We start from the raw sequence: 18,210 nt of genomic DNA on the forward strand, positions 1-18,210 counted from the left end.
GTTATATCTGGATTTCAGATAAAAAAAAAAAAAAAAAAAGGAACTTTTTAATGCAAGGATGTTCCATGTAATGTCTGGGACATACTTATATTTAAAATTATTCATTGTTTATCTGAAATTCAAGTTTAACTGGGTTTCCTATATTTTATCTGGCAACCCTACCCTCTACTGGAATGTTAGCTACAGTACACAGAAGCCTTTTCCCCCTGGCCTAAATCACCGGACAATGAGAGTTCCAGGGATGGTATACACACTCTCATTTCTCTGCTTTTGAGATTTGCCTCAATAAACTCTATTTTATATGTGCACAATGTGGCATTAATATCATGTGTCCATGACTCCTTTGCACAACGTAAGAAAAAGAACTGACTCATTCTTCCCACCATAATAATCTCAAATACAATCAAAAAAGACAGTTTATTGAAGAGGAAATATGTCTGAAATATGGTTTTAAGAGTAAGACCTGAATTCTTACTCTTAGTCTGCTAGTTATCCATCTTTGGATAAGTATATGCATTCCTGTGGGCCTCAGTTGTCCTGACTTCAATAGCCCCTACAGCACTGACATTTTACAACTCCATGATCCTAAGTAAACTGAAATTTGCCCTGTTTTTGATGACTAAACTGAGGTCATGCTTGCATAATTTGGAAGCAGAGGACACAATACTCTTGACCTTAAAGAAAACCAAGGTACTTGCTAAAAGATGGTCCTTATATTTAATTAAAATCTATTGTTTCCAAAGAAATGTTAACTGTAGGCTAAAAATACAGCTTAAATAATTTCATAAACAGTAGGTTATTCATCACCCATATATAACTTGAAACACCTGTGATTCCCTGGACAATCAGTACCAAATCACTTTTATTCCAGGCCACTAAAAAAGCAGTTCACTGTCTAACTTGCTAGACTCCCCATACGGTCCCTCTAAGAAACTATGAAGTAGTCACAAGTCCAATGAAAGCTATCTATGCACAAAGGGAAAATCCATCTTCTCTAAAAGATTCCTCAAATATTTTGTTTAAATAGCATTTCTCTGTACAAACAATCTACAATGCTATCCTATTAGTCCTTAAGCTTAACTAACTTGCTGCTATTAAAGACAGTAATAATAAATGCATTTCTCTAGTTAAGTAACATGCCCTCTTATAATCTGAATGCCAAGCATTGCTTTTAAGAGTTTAAATAACATGTTAAGGAACAAAAACACTTGACTACCAATGTCTTTAACATAATATAAAATTAACAAATTTCAAATTACACCATGGTCAAGAGTTGTGAACTTACAGGGTTGCCAGTTAAAATACAAGAGTTCAATCAAATATGAAATTCTAATTTAAAATTTTAAATTTGAAACACACAAAAAATATTACCTGAAAATTAATTTTAACTGGCTATTCTGTATTTTTATTTTCTAAATTTGGCAGTCCTATTGGGCTTCCTATACAAGATATTTGCCAATTTGCATCTTTTATTTTTCCATAAACAAAACACATCTTGATTTTTATTTTTCTCATAGAGTCAAGAAGTTCTACTTATTACAGAACATGAACAGATGAGTAATTTTCCAACAATAATTTCCTTATCATTAATATCCCTTTTAACAAAATCAGGTTCTCACCATTAAAACTGTAGTTTACAGAACATACTCTGAAGATATCAACATTTTACCTACCTGTGGGTAATATATGAGAAGGCCAAATAACAAAATGTTTCTTTTTCTCACTTCCTTTGCTAATTCCCCAATCCGTGTTAGGTTTTCCATTTTCTGACTGAGAGGTACTAATTTAAAATCAAGAAAATGCACCTGCAAAATATAAAGAGGAACAGTAAGAATATTATTTACTCCAACTTTCTCTTGAAATAAATACATTAAGGAAGCTCAAACACATACAATTACAATATTGCAATTATTTTTATTAACTTGTGTTAATTTCTAATTGTGTTTCAATTCATGAATATTTAATAAGATTAGTGAATTCTTTTATAAATACAAATGCAGTAAACACGCATTGAGAACACAATGTTGGAAAACAAAATGCTAATACTCTATTTCAAATTATATCAGAGTGAAACATAAAGAATATTTGATTTCACCAATTCATTCAACTTAATTCATAATTTATAACTAGGCCAGATAGAAGTATATATTATATATATGCTAAGAAATTAATATAAATAAAGTTCAAGGGGAGTGATTATGAAAAGGTTTTTAAAAATCCCTTTTAAAGTAATAATTGGCATATCTAACACGTAATTATCTATTTCTTAAATTCGGAGGGCTTTTGTACAGAATAATTTTTTTTCAGCAGCATTAGTGTTATTATTGAAAATATCCAGGGCCGAGCCCATGGCGCACTCAGGAGAGTGTGGCGCTGGGAGCGCGGCGACACTCCCGCTGCAGGTTCGGATCCTATATAGGAATGGCCGGTGCATTCACTGGCTGAGTGCCGGTCACGAAATAGACAAAAAAAAAAAAAAGAAAGAAAACATCCAAATGGCCATTTTTCATACATTATTTTTCATTTAAATTTTAAAGATCTCAGGGTTAGCGCATTTCTCCAAATTATTGAGGCTTTATACTATTGTCTGTATCTCAATGAACGTAAAAGACCTAAGTCACAACAATAGCTCCAAAATAAACAACTTAAAATATAAAAGCACACATAGAACACAAAGAATGAAGACTTATAAATGTGTATTCTCTTGTAATACCAAATTTAAGAGAAACTTTTTTTTTTTTAATCTGTATTTTTTTTTTATTTATTATTAAGTTTTATTTTGTCGATATACATTGTGGCTGATTATTGCTCCCCATCACCAAAACCTCCCTCCCTTCTCCCTCCCCCCGCCCCCTCCCCCCCAACAATGTCCTTTCTGTTTGCTTGTCGTATCAACTTCAAGTAGTTGTGGTTGTTATATCTTCCTCCCCCCCAGGTTTGTGTGTGTGTGTGTGTGTGTGTGAATTTATATATTAATTTTTAGCTCCCACCAATAAGTGAGAACATGTGGTATTTCTCTTTCTGTGCCTGACTTGTTTCACTTAATATAATTCTCTCAAGGTCCATCCATGTTGTTGCAAATGGCAGTATTTCATTCATCTTTATAGCTGAGTAGTATTCCATTGTGTAGATGTACCACATTTTCCGTATCCACTCATCTGATGATGGACATTTGGGCTGGTTCCAACTCTTGGCTATGGTAAAGAGTGCAGCGATGAACATTGGGGAACAGGTATACCTTCGACTTGATAATTTCCATTCCTCTGGGTATATTCCCAACAGTGGGATAGCTGGGTCGTATGGTAGATCTATCTGCAATTGTTTGAGGAACCTCCATACCATTTTCCATAGAGGCTGCACCATTTTGCAGTCCCACCAACAATGTATGAGAGTTCCTTTTTCTCCGCAGCCTCGCCAGCATTTATCGTTCATAGTCTTTTGGATTTTAGCCATCCTAACTGGGGTTAGATGGTATCTCAATGTGGTTTTGATTTGCATTTCCCAGATGCTGAGTGATGTTGAGCATTTTTTCATATGTCTGTTGGCCATTTGTATATCTTCCTTAGAGAAATGCCTACTTAGCTCTTTTGCCCATTTTTTAATTGGGTTGCTTGTTTTCTTCTTGTACAGTTGTTTGAGTTCCTTATATATTCTGGATATTAATCCTTTGTCAGATGTATATTTCGCAAATATTTTCTCCCACTCTGTTGGTTGTCTTTTAACTCTGTTAATTGTTTCTTTTGCTGTGCAGAAGCTTTTTAGTTTGATATAATCCCATTTGTTTATTTTTCCTTTCGTTGCCCGTGCTTTTGGGGTCATATTCATGAAGTCTATGCCCAGTCCTATTTCCTGAAGTGTCTCTCCTATGTTTTCTTTAAGAAGTTTTATTGTTTCAGGGTGTATATTTAAATCCTTAATCCATTTTGAGTTGATTTTAGTATACGGTGAGAGGTACGTATCTAGTTTCATTCTCCTGCATATGGATATCCAATTATCCCAGCACCATTTGCTGAAGAGGCAGTCCCTTCCCCAGTGAATAGGCTTGGTGCCTTTGTCAAAGATCAGCTGGCAGTAAGTGTGTGGGTTGATTTCTGTATTCTCTATTCTATTCCATTGGTCAGTGTGTCTGTTTTTATGCCAGTACCATACTGTTTTGGTTATTATAGCTTTGTAGTATAGCTTAAAGTCAGGTAGTGTTATGCCTCCAGCTTTATTCATTTTTGCTCAGCATTGCTTTGGCTATGCGTGGTCTTTTATTGTTCTATATAAATGTCTGGATAGTTTTTTCCATTTCTGAGAAAAATGTCTTTGGAATTTTGATGGGGATTGCATTGAATTTGTATATCACTTTGGGTAGTATGGACATTTTCACTATGTTGATTCTTCCAATCCAAGAGCATGGGATATCTTTCCATCTTCTTGTATCCTCTCTAATTTCTCTCAGCAGTGGTTTGTAGTTCTCATTATAGAGATTTTTCACCTCCTTGGTTAACTCAATTCCTAAGTATTTTATTTTTTTGGTGGCTATTGTAAATGGGCAGGCTTTCTTGATTTCTCGTTCTGCATGTTCACTATCGGAGAAAAGAAATGCTACTGATTTTTGTGTGTTGATTTTGTATCCTGCTACTGTGCTGAAATCATTTATCAAGTCCAACAGTTTTTTTGTAGAGGTTTTAGGCTGTTCGATATATCGGATCATGTCATCTGCAAACAGGGACAGTTTGACTTCATCTTTTCCAATCTGGATGCCCTTTATTTCCTTCCCTTCTCTGATTGCTCTGGCTAGTACTTCCAACACTATGTTGAATAGGAGTGGTGAGAGTGGGCATCCTTGTCTAGTTCCTGTTCTTAAAGGAAAAGCTTTCAGCTTTTCCCCATTCAGGATGATATTGGCAGTGGGTTTGTCATATATGGCTTTAATTATGTTGAGGTACTTTCCCTCTATACCTAACTTATAGAGGGTCTTTGTCATGAATGAGTGCTGAACTTTATCAAATGCTTTTTCAGCATCTATAGAGATGATCATATGGTCCTTGTGTTTGAGTTTATTAATATGGTGTATCACATTTATTGATTTGCGTATGTTGAACCAACCTTGCATCCCTGGGATGAATCCCACTTGATCATGATGAATAATTTTACGTATGTGTTGCTGTATTCTGTTTGCTAGTATTTTAGTGAGGATTTTTGCATCTATATTCATCAAGGATATCGTCCTGTAGTTTTCTTTTTTGGTTATATCTTTACCTGGTTTTGGTATCAGGATGATGTTTGCTTCATAGAATGAGTTTAGGAGATTTGCATCCATTTCAATCTTTTGGAATAGTTTGTAAAGAATCGGTGTCAATTCCTCTTTGAATGTTTGGTAAAATTCTGCTGTGAATCCATCTGGTCCTGGGCTTTTCTTTGTTGGGAGCCTTCTGATAACAGCTTCAATCTCCTTTATTGTTATTGGTCTGTTCAAATTTTCTACGTCTTCATGGTTCAGTTTTGGGAGCTTGTGTGTGTCCAGAAATTTATCCATTTCCTCCAGATTTTCAAATTTGTTGGCGTATAGTTGTTTATAGTAGCAGTATTGAGGGGAAAATTTATCGCACTAAACGCTCAGTTCAGAAGAATGGAAAGATGGCAAGTGAACAACCTAACACTTCACCTTAAAGAACTAGAAAAACAAGAACAATCCAAACCTAAAGTTAGCAGACGGAAAGAAATCATTAAGATCAGAGCAGAACTGAATGAAATTGAAAACCAAAAAACAATTCAAAAGATCAACGAATCAAAAAGTTGGTTTTTTGAAAAGATAAATAAAATTGACAAACCATTAGCATGGCTAACAAAAAAAAGAAGAGAGAAGACTCAAATAACCAAAATTAGAAATGAAAAAGGCGATATTACAACTGATTCATCTGAAATACAAGGAATCATTCGAGACTACTATAAACAATCGAAACTTTTAAGAATTATAAATTGTCCAATTATATGTATTTATTAACTATTAGCACTTCAATGTATATCCCACCGTCAGTATATCCCACCTCAATGTATAGTCTCCCCTTCCTCCCTGTTCACCCATATGGAAATACACACCATAGGAAATGCACAGCAAAACACTGTATTACATCCTTTCTGGAACACATGGGAATGAGATTTTTCTTCACCCATGACATTGCATTTTGCTATTCCAGGGAAAAGTACTCATATAACAACGATATATAATACATATCAGTATTAACTTAGTAGATATTCAATATATATTCCTTGTAACTTTTCATTAAATGAGGATATTAGTGTTATCTTTCAATTCCATTTTTCCACCAATTTTTTAATGTATAGTTAATTGAAGATATACACATATAGCTATTTCTTCCTGAAATCTAAGGTGACAATAAAGAGTTTAGAATGCTCAGTCCATAAAGAAACCAACAGTACAAACTTGTAACAGTACACAAGAAAGAAAAGTTTTTAGAAGACGAAAAGCAGAAAGAAAAGGTTTCAGGTTTTCCTATCAGCTGAACAGATGAAGAGGAGGTGATGTCACCCTGTGACCTTGGGCTCATCTACTAGCTCTGTTTCCCTGGAAACCCGTAACAGTGGAATTCCTGCTGTTTTACCAGGCAATGATGCTTATGGTAAAAACACCTCCTGTCCGGTGAACCACTACTAGGCTGAAGAACTGTGAATGTACTGCAGACCTTACTAGATACTAGACCTTCCTGCGGTGTAGTTAAACTTGTAACCAGGTGTTCCCTTAGCTGGGACTCACGCATTAACTGCCCATGAGCTGTTCTAAGAGTTGCTGGTTCCTATTTAAAAAAAAAAAAAAAGGCTCTCACACACCACTTTCTGTGATCTCCTCACCTCACCCTTGAGTTGCCAAGGAGGAATTAGGGTGGGGGTCGGGGGAGAGCAGTCACAGCTATACTGATGTGGTGAGCTAAAGAGACACACCTCTCTCTGCCCCACCTTTTTATCTGCCCTGTACTCTTTTACAAAGTTGGGCAAAATAGTGCGACAAAGGCTACTTCTAGTCTTATGAGTTTGAGATATTTAGCTAAACCTAAAATTACTGGTGGTGGGCTTGCCAACAAAAAGCAGGCTAATTCCCCAAATGACAATTTTGGAAACTGCAGTCATGGAAGAAACCTGAAGCCAGGGAATTGGCTGAGGGTGTGAGGTTCTCTTCCGAGCCTATGCTGCCAAATGACTACGTATCTCCATACCAGCTGGAAAACACCACTGCTGTTTGGAGTTAAAAGCCCCGAAGTACCATTTAACTTGTTAAACTATGTACTTAACCTGTATTACTTAGATGCCATGAAATTCCAACAGCCACCAAGCCCCTCACAGTTTATGTGAATGGATTGCCATAGTTTTGCAGTGCACAATCTGAGCAAACTTACTGCTGGTTTACGTAAATGTATAGATACACAGACATTTCTTGTTTAATACAAGTTTTCCTGAAATGTTGAGTTTTGAAAAATCTCACACTAAAGTTGGGTGGGGCAGGGGGGTAGTTTGCAGAAAAAATAGCACAAAGGGCAGAACATACAAGATTGCTCTAATTTTAATTATGGCCTCCATAGATATTTTAAATGCACAAATATGAAAGCATGGAAACGTTGGTAACGTGAATTGGAGAAGGAATGATGGATCCAGTACAAGTAGAATGGAGCTTTGCACTGTGAAGCTTCTATTAAGGCTGGCAGAGGAGGAAGTGTAACCTGCCAGGAGGTGGGGCACCTCTCTGGGAGGCCAGCGATGGGATCAGGTGCTTATTTTTAATTTTCATCAAAGAGTGTTGTAAAGGCTTCTGCTTCCAGTGCAGTAGCCAAGTTTAGAGTTTTTTCCCCTTTCTTTCTAAAATTGGAATTCTATCTCTGTTTTTCTGACTTTTTATCTAAAAAGTGTTGCCTGTGAGCTGATGCTACTTCCATATTATACGGACCTAACTCCCTTATCCACCATCACATAGATGCTAATGTTTCTTACAGAAAAACGTGCTGTAGCAAAAACATCTATGTTGAACTGAAGGCCATGGTACAATAGTTTCTGGAGTTCCCATAAACTTACAAGGTGTCTAAACAAGGACTGGAAAGTTTTCACTCCAGCTCCAGATCTATAAGATATAGCACACCCTAATTCCTGGGAACAAAAAATAGTTAGTGGCAGTTAAAGAAATCCGTAGGGCAAAGCTGTTCACCCGATTCCATGGATTAAAGAAATGGTGTGTAATAGTGAGTTTTAGGCAAGTTATTTATACTTCTACCAACTGCCTCACTCTATGTTATCCTATCAAACCAAGTACTTAAATTATAGGGAAACCTTAAGACATGAAGTAGCAGTATATAGGAGAAATGTTACAGGTCCTTTTCCTTTTCATGAATACTTACTATATGCTGAGCATTGTGCTAGGTGCTACAATTAACTTTTAAAGAAACACCGACATGGATCTTGACCTTATGAAGCGGAGAATCAAATTAAGAAAATTTAAGCATGAAGAAGTAGGATGCATCTCTTTTACCAGACGCAAAGGCCTGATGACTTCATGAAAAACAGAAGACAATTTCTAGCAGATGTTCTTCCTAATATTGTGATACTTAAGTATATACTTTACATAGTGCTACTAGTTCTGAACTTCTAAAATATTCTAAGTATTCATGAGTTCTAGGAAAAAAGAAATTCGGTTGGTACAAAAACAATTTTAATTTTAAAAAGCAGGGCAGGTTTATACAACCACAGCAGACAGTTGCAGAATGATCATAACTCAGGAGAAATGTAAATGTTTGGTCTTAATAATACAAACTCACAGCCTGAATAAACTTGTATCCACTGAAATATAGTAAAACATTTCATCTAGGTTGAGTTCTGCAGATTTGCTTATAGCTATATCAAATAGTTTTTTTTTTATTGTTTGCACTGTTCACTAATTCACTGCATGAAAATTACACTAAAACAATATTTCCTATTTAGTGTGGCATTTCTAACAGTTCTTTCTCATGCATATATTAAAAAAGATAAGAATATCCGTGTACTTTCCAAAAAGGATGCTACTTTCATGTTAATAAAAGCTAGCACATTTACACATATAAACTGTTAAACTGCTGAAACATTTAGGATGTGGATAGCTTCATGACTTGGCAGGTGGGTAATGTTTCTGGCACTCAGGGTTTGGAAAAGGCTCCTCTGTGCCTCCTACATCTTCTACCTTTAATTCTACACATGCTTTATATTTGTCTAGCAACCATTTAAAACATTCCTGGTCTCAAAGGAATGCCAATTAACTTTTTATATTTTAAAATATGATTTTCACTTGTCCCTAAGGACAGGTACATCAATTAAAGGACTTTAAATATTGAGTACAATATTCTTTAAAACCCCACAGTTAACATTTTTGTCTCATTCCAAGAGTCCATCTTCACAGGAAGGCCTGGGAAGGGAGTCAGGATTGGTGGCATGAGGGGAAATAGACTGACTAAGAAGAAAGACAATTTGTACAGCTTAAGTATATAACCAAATAATGCATTGTTTAATGCCACCAGAGTGGAAGGAAGGATGGTCAAAATGAAAGTTCTGGTAATTATCAAATAAATGAGTTAGAATCAGCAGATAAACCAGTCTCTGAATCCACACAGCAGATACTGCAAAATTATCTACATATGTATACAGAAAAGAAAATTGTGTGAGTTAGGCCAAGCATCTTCAAAACATCACTTTTCTAAAGATATATGAGGGAAAATCTAATAAATGATGAAACTGGCCAATACTAAGCAGATCAAAACAATAGTTTTGACCTTACAGATCAGAAAAAAATTTAGGAAAAACTTTCATCTTACTTCAACTATTTAAGAATTAAATGGATGAAAATTAATTTAATGAACTGTGCTTTTAAAAAGAAAAAAGAAGCTTCTAATACTAAACCACTTCATTGTAGAACAAGTTTAAATCAATGTCATAATGAAAATCAACTCATAATTCCCATGAATAGAAACTAAGTTATAAGCTATCATGGAAACTCAGAGCAAATGCTTAACAACTCATTTGTGAATCTTCATAAAATAAAATACAAGCATAAAATAAAAAACTAGGCTGAGAAATAATGGTATTTAACAAAAGGTTATAAAACAAAAGATTTAAATATTTCTTTTGATTCAAAGAATTTAAAAGGAAATGAATTTTTATTTGTGTACACATCTTGTTTCAAATCTTTATTTAAAAAATCAAAGAAGTAATAAAACTGGAATTTCACATTTTAAACAGTCAATAGAAAACTTTAGTAATGTTACTCTAAAAGCATTTTTTAAAATATAAAATAAACATTTCTTAAACTATTTTACATGGTGGTCTCTCCTACAAGAACATAACTTTGCCACTGTTGTATTACAGCACAATTATCTTAAGCATTATATACATCTATCATTACCTTAATTATCATCTGTACCACCTGTAACAAATGTTTAGACTTGAAAGTTAAAGATAAGCCCAATGATGAATATGAAGCATTGGTTTGTTTAGCTAATATTATTTAAAACATGTATTTCTATCTTCATTTATTTTTTTCTCTTTCAGAAAACTATCAAAGAATATAATCACCAAAATGAGAAGTTACAAAAAAATGCAGGTGATTCCTCAAAACTTCAGAGTTTATACTATATCATCTTTCTATATTTTAGAGACTAGTCAAAATATCACTTTATGTGACATAATGTATTACTGCTAAGCAGTAATCTGTACATATCATTAAGAGTGTCTACCAGCCATCTAGATAAGAATTAAATGATTTTTAAAAAAGAAATAATGAACATTTTTGGAGCTTACTTCACAAATAGGCCTTATGCATTTTAGAACAACCGCTACAATATCCATTATAGTACTCCGAATTTATAAGAATAATTATTGTATGTACCTAGATATTCAGTTTGCAATTTTTTTGTTTGGACAGGAAGCACGTTTTATTAGTTGGAGCAACACAGTGGAAGCTCTCATGAGGTCCGGGCCCACTGCTTGTCCAGGAGGCCACATTTGAGAGTGCATTTAACTCCACAACCATCCAGGATGAGTCTCTTCTCAGCCACCATATCCTCAAATTCATCCACATTAAACTTGGTAAACTACTTTGAGATGTGGATCTTTTGGCGGCCAGCAAACTTCAACTTGGTACTGTGTAGCACCTCAATCATTTGCTCCTTGTTCTGCAGCTTGGTGCGAATAGAGAGGACAGGATGACTTGGCCAATATGAACTCTGGCCACTGTGCTCTCAGACTTTCCAAAAGCACCCCACACACCTGTCTAGTGTCTAGACTGGGGAGAGCACTAGGTCAGAGACATGCACATCCATTAGAATGAACTGTGTCCAAGGTCCCTTCGGGCAACTCATACAAACAACAGCCTGCATATACTACCGAGGAGGCTGCCATTTGCGGCCATTGCACACTGGTCCCCACAAAGCTTAACTGAATGCAGATATTTAATGTGTTTTAAAAGGCAAAATAATTTTAAATAAGCTTCCCAGAAGATAAGGCATCTAATATATACTTGTACAGACAAAACAAAAAGCATTCAATGATATGACCAAGATGCCTGAAATGCAAGTATATACTGTATGTAAGCCATACTAGAATAGTTTCCACAAATTCATCCAGAGTCTTGTCTTAGGTATGGAAAGAGCTATTTAAGAATATTGGTAATTAATAAATGTTTAACAATCTCACAAACTAATCATTTGGTAACACTAGTCATCTCAGGTTTCTCTGACCCCAGGAAATTCAAATTTCATGGCCAAAAGTGATATACACAAATAAAATACCTTATACATATTTCTTCTGAATTCTTTGATATTAAAGCTATAATTATATGAAAAGATACAGAAAAAGTATGCTAGTTTAAAGGAATGTGAAAATAATCTCACAGAAAAATATAACCCCAAGGAATTCCAATTACAGTGCTTTAATAACAGACTGGAAAGTCATTGTTGTTTTACAGTGTTAGGCTATTTTTGATTAAAAGCTAAATTAACTTTTGATTTCTAAGAGAATTTTTTTTTCATGAAGCTACATCATGCAATAGAACTGACCCAATATAATGGGTGTCCAAATAAAACAATCTAGAACTGCACTGCACACTACAGTAGCCATTAGCCACATACTATTTACATTTAAATTCAAATTTACTAAAATTAAAAATAAAAGTTCAGTTCTTCTGTCATAGAAGCTATACTTCCAATGCTCATCGACACAGGTAGTTAGTGGCTACCATATACAAAAATACAGAAATAAAACTTTTAAAAACTTTTAAATATCAAAAACTTCAGTATATTTTAATATCAGGTAGTGTGATGCCCCAGCTTTGTTCTCTTTTACTAACGGTTGCTTTGAGTATTCAAGGTCTTTTGTGATTTCATACAAATTTCAGGATTTTTTTTTTTTCCATGTTGTGAAGAATGTCACTGGTATTTTGACAGGGATTGCACTGAATCTGTAGACTGCTTTGGGTAGTACAGACATTTAAACAACTAACTCTTCCAATCCACGAACACAACATATCTTTCCATTAATTGTGTCATCCTTAATTTCTTTAATGTTTTATAGGTTTCAGTGTACAGATCATTCAAATCCTTGGTTAATTTTTGTTGCTGTTGTTAACTACTATAAATAAGATGGTTTCTTGATTTTTTTGAGATAGGTCACTGTGTACAGAAAAATTAGTACTTTTTGTATGTTGATTTTGAATTTTGAAACTTTACTGAATTCATTTATTAGTTCCAACAGTTCCTGGTTGGAGTCTTTAGGGTTTTCTATATATAAAACCATGTCACTTGCAAACAGAGATGATTTAACTTCTTCCTTTCCAATTTGGATGCATTTTTTTCTCTCTTGCCTAATTGCTCTGGATAGGAACCCTCCAGTACAATAGTGAATAGTAGTAGTGAGAGTAGACATCCTTGTCTTGTTCTAAATCTTAGAGGAAAATTTTCATCTATTTCCTATTGAGTATAATGTTAGCTCTGGGTTCGTCATATATATGGCATAACTGTGCTGAGGTACATCCCTTCTATACCTAATTTGTTGAGTTTTTACCATGAAAAAAATAAGTTGTTAAATGCTTTTTCTGCATCTATTGCAATATTTTTGTCCTTCATTCCGTTAATATGATGTATCACATTTATTGATTTGTGAATGTTGAACCATGCTCACATCCGTGAGATACATCCCACTTGACCATGGTGAATAATCTTTTTTAATGTACTGTTTAATTCAGTTTGCTATTATTTTGCTAAGGATTTTTGCATCTATATTCATCAGGGATATTGGCCTGTAGATTTCTTTCTTTGTAGTGTTTTTGTCTGGCTTTGCTATCCGAGTGCTGCTTGCCTTGTAAAATGAGTAAGGAAACATTCCATCTGCCCTTTTCTGTAAGACCTAGAAGAACTGATATCAGTTCTTCTTAAAACGCTTGGTACAATTCAGTAGTAAAACCATGGAGTCCTGGCCTTTTCTTTCATAGGAGACATTTTATTACTGATTCAATCTCTACCACAGTTTGGACATGATTTGTCCCCATTAAAACTCATGTTGAAATTTGGTCCTTAACGTGGCAGGTTTGGGAGGTGAGGCCTAGTGGGAGGTGTCAGGGTCATGTGAGCAGATCCCTCATGAATACTTTAATGACCTCTTTTGGGGTAAATGAGTTCTTGCTCCATTAGATCCTATGAGAGCTGGCTGTTGAAGAGCCTGGTACCTCGTCTCTCTCTTGCTTTTCTCTTGCCTTGTGATCTCTTACATAAACCACATCCCCTTCCACTTTCCACCAAAAGTGGAAGCAGCCTGGGGTCCTCACCAGATGCAGCTGCCCAATTGTAGACCTCCTAGCTTATAGAACTGAGAGCCAAATAAATCTCTTTTCTTTAAAAATTCTCCAGTCTTAGGTATTCTGTTACAGCAACACAAAAATAGACTAATAAAATCTCTTTATATGTTATTGTTCTGTTAAGATTTTCTATTTCTTCACAATCTAGTCTTGTTAGGTTCTATGCACCAAAGAATTTATCCATTTATTCTAGATTATACACTTTATTGGCACATAATTGTTCATAATAGTTTATGATCCTTTGTATTTCTGTGTTATCAGTTGTAATGTTTCCTATTTCTGATTTTGTGTATTCTTTTTCTCTTAGTCTAGCTAAAGGTTTGTTAATTTTATCTTTTCCAAAAACAAACTTAGTTTTCTTCATCTTTTCTATTGTTTTTATGTTCTCTATTTCATTTAATTCTGCTCTTATCTAATTTATTTCCTTCCTTCTAATAACTTTAAGCTTAGCTTCATCTAGTTTTTCTAGTTCCTTGAAGTGCGATACTAGGCTATTTTAGATTTTTTCTTTTTTGATGTAGGCATTCATTGCTATAAACTTCCCTGTTACTACTGTTTTTTATGTATCGCACAGGCTTTGGTACCTTGTATTTACATTTTTGTGTATCTCAAAAATGTTTAATTTCTTATTTGACCCACTGGTTGTTCAGAAGTATGTTGTTTACTTTCCATGTGTTTGTAAACTTTCTAAAATTTATCCTGTTATTGATTTCTAGTTTTACACAATTATGGACAGAAAAGATAGGTCATGTAATTTCAAACTTCTTAAATTTTTAAAGATTCATTTTGCAGCCTAATATATAATCTATCCTAGAGATTTTCCATGTACAGTTAAGAATGTGTACTCTGCAGCTATTGAATGGAATGCTCTGCATATTTCTGATAGGTCCATTTGATCTAGAGTGTAGTTTAATGTTTCCTTACTAATTTTCTGTCTGATCTATCCATTCCTGAAAGGGTGGTGTTGAATTCTATTATTGTATTGCAGTTTATCTCTCCCTTCAAATCTACCAATATTTGCTTTTTATATTCAGGTGCTCTGCTGTTGGGTGCACACTTATTTACAATTGTTATATCCTCTTACTGAACTGACACTTTCATCACTATGTAATACCTTTGAAGTCCCTTTTTACAGTTTTTGAATTAAAGTCGATTTTGTCTGATTTAAGTATAGCTACTCTTGCTCTCTTTTAGTTTCTATTTGCATGAAATACCTTCTTCCATCCCTTCACTTTTAGTCTATATGTGTCCTTACAGGTGAAGTGAGTCTCTTACAGACAGCACATAGTTGGGTCTTGGTTTTTTACCCATCATTCACTCTGTCTTTTGACTAGAGAATCTAATCAATTTACATTCAAGGTAATTACTAATATATAAGGACTTACTACTGCCATTTTGTTAATTGTTTTCTAGGTGTTTTGTACTTCCTTTGTTCCTTTCCTAAATTGTCTCTTCCTTTGTAGTTAAGTTATTTTCTCTAGTGGTATGTTTTGACTCCTTGCTTTATATTTCTTAGTATCTACTATAGGTTTTTGCCTTGTGGTTACCATGAGGCTTACAAAAAAAAAAAATCCTATAGTTATAACAGGTTATTTTAAGCAAATAACAACTGATCACTAAAAAACACAAAAACTTTATATATCTTTTTATACTACATATCCCTCAAAAAATTATTGCTAGTATTTTTAATAAACTATCTTTTAACTTTCACACTAGAGATATGTGATTTATATACACCAATATGCTATTAGAGTATTCTGAATTTAACTGCATACTTATTTTTTATCAGTGAGTTTTATACTTTCAGTTGTTTTGTGTTACTAATTAGCATTCTTTTCTTTCAGTTTGAAGAACTCCCTTTAGCATTTCTTGTAGACAGGCCTGGTGGTGATCAATTTCCTCAGCTTTGGTTTGTCTGGGAATGTCTTTATAGCTCCATTTCTGAAGGACAGCTTTGCTGGATACAGTATTCTTGGTTGGAAACACTTTAATACATTACCTTTCAACACTTTATATCATCCCACTCTCTCCTGGCCTATAACGTTTCTGCTGAGAAATCTCTGGATAGCCATATTGGAACTCCTTTATATGTTATTTGCTTTGTTTCTCTTGCTACTTACATGATCCTCTCTGTCCTTAGTTTTTGACAGTTTGAGTATGTCTTAAGGTAGTCTTGTTTGGATAGAATCCAGTTGAACACCTCTGACCTTCCTACACCTAAATGTTTACATCTTTCTCCAGGTTTGAAAAATTTGCTGCTACTATTTCTTTAAATAAGCTTTCTACCCTTTTACTTTTCTCTCTTTTAACTTCTCTGACTTAAATATTTGCTCTTTTGATGCTGTCCTGTAAATCATGTTAGCTTTCATTCCTTTTCACTATTTTTTCTCCTCCCATTGTATATTTTCAAATAACATGTTTTTAATTTCACAGATTCCTTCTTCTGCCTGATCAATTCTGCTGTTGATACTCTCTATTGTATTTTTATGTTCACTGCATTTTTCAGGTCCAGGATTTCTACTTGATTTTTATTGCTTCAATCTCTATAAAACTTCTCATTCTAGTTACTTATTGTTCTCCTCATTTGTTGAATTATTTCTATGTATTTTCTTGAAGTTTGCTCAGCTTCCTTAAAGCAGTTATTTTTTATTTTTTTTTTAGGCCATGCATACATCTTCATTTCTTTAGGCTCAGTCACTGGCTTTGTCTGTTCAGTAGTGTCATATTTCCCTGATTGTTCTTGATCCTTGTGGCTATGCATCAATATCTACACGCTTGCAAAAGTAGGTACTTACTCTAATCTTCACAGACTTGCTTTGTCTGAAACAGCCCTGTGACCAGGTGGTGCTGGGGCATTCCAGAAGCTTGGTGCAGTGCTGCCAGAAGCCTGGGTCCACTACAGCAAGTACACCACTAGGGCAGGCCAGGAGCTAGGGGATAGTACCTGCTGCTAAGGCTGTCCTAAGCCTGGGGCCAGACATAGGAACAGCAGTGGTTTGGGCTGGAGATCAAGTTGGTCACACAAGCCTGAATCCTGGGGCCATGTGGTTCCACCTGGCACCTGGGAAGGTCCAGAGATGCAGTCGGGGAGTACTAGCTTGGAATATGGGCCTATGGGGGTCTGCCTGGTGCAGGGTTTTACTGTGGCAGGCCCAATGTTAGGGTCCAGGGAAAAGTCTTGTGCTCACTTCCCTCTCTTTCCCCCAAGTTAATGTTATCTCTCTCCACACTGTGCTGCCTGGGGTTGGGGGAGGGGTGATGTAGTTAACATTAACTGTTCTTCCTATCCTCTTCAATGCATCTTTTCTTATTATTGTGCTATAACTAGGTACCATGATCTCACAAGTGGTTTCCTTAGCTCTTGTCAAGGTATTTTTGTGCCTGGTTGTTTAAACTGATATTTCTGCTAAGGATGATTGCTGTAGAGTCTTACTCCACCATCTTGTTCCACCCCTCCAGTACATTTCATCATTATGAAAAGTGCTAGTGTACAGTGCTTGTCTAAAATAAAAGAAGCTTCTAAAATATCACTGCTGGTCATACATTCCATTAAGTTTTTTCATCATTAACTTGTGTGTCTGTACTACACAGGAATTTTCATTGCTGCCCATTTGTTATTACAGTTGATCTGTGAACAATGAGGGGCTTAGGGGTGCCAAGCCCACTGCCTAGTCAAAAATCTTCATAAAACAGTCAGCCCTGTTGAACTCACATAAATGAAAAGTTGGCCCTCTGTATAAGTGGAATCAACCCTTTATATATGTGAGTTCCACATTCATGAATACTGTATTTTTGATCCACACTTGACAGGGAAAAAAAATCCACATAAGTGGTCCCACACAGTTCAAACACATGTTGTTCAAAGGTTTGGTGTACTTAAAACCCTGCTGTAAAAAATGACATCTGGAATAGGAAAAATTATATAGTCTGTGCTAAAACAGACTGATATTTTTCTTATTTACATAGAAAATGTATTCCTAAAAATGAGGATGAATATTTATTGACATGAGTCCAGTTTCTGTTTCTTTTCAACTGGGAGTAACAGGAACCAAATTTACCTTTCTACTTGAAACAACTAAAATAGTGGACAAACTATACACAAAACAGTTTTTAGGACACTATACATCATATGATGAAGAAAGAACAATTCCTGAAAGATGAAAAACAAATGACATAAGCTCTATATGTGCCCCATGTTACTTCCTTAAAACAGTTTCAGGTCATGGCACACAGTGGAATCCAGGTTTCATCTCTCTGAGTTGAGAGATGAAGTTGAAAGATAAAGTTAAGAGTCTGTGGTGAACAAGGTGAATAGAGTTCACAGGACAGAGTACCAGAGAGAGAGA

At 35.1% G+C, this 18,210-nt stretch overlaps 1 protein-coding gene and 1 pseudogene across 4 annotated transcripts in view; both read right to left on the reverse strand.

The window, feature by feature from the left end:
- The window catches only part of CRPPA (CDP-L-ribitol pyrophosphorylase A), a 364,955-nt gene that overhangs the window by 157,561 nt on the left and 189,184 nt on the right, over positions 1 to 18,210 (reverse strand). For all 4 annotated transcript variants that reach the window (XR_010023849.1, XM_063099545.1, XM_063099548.1 and 1 more), the window contains exon 9: positions 1,674 to 1,805. Coding sequence is in view for 3 of the 4 variants with exons in the window: in XM_063099545.1 (XP_062955615.1) it covers positions 1,674 to 1,805 (132 nt within the window). In the remaining variant the exon portion in view is untranslated. The remainder of the gene's footprint in view (positions 1 to 1,673; positions 1,806 to 18,210) is intronic.
- LOC134381385 (small nucleolar RNA SNORA70) lies at positions 11,344 to 11,461 on the reverse strand (annotated as a pseudogene).

Source organism: Cynocephalus volans, chromosome 6, assembly GCF_027409185.1.
Source record: "Cynocephalus volans isolate mCynVol1 chromosome 6, mCynVol1.pri, whole genome shotgun sequence".
NCBI classification, from domain to species: Eukaryota; Metazoa; Chordata; class Mammalia; order Dermoptera; family Cynocephalidae; genus Cynocephalus; species Cynocephalus volans.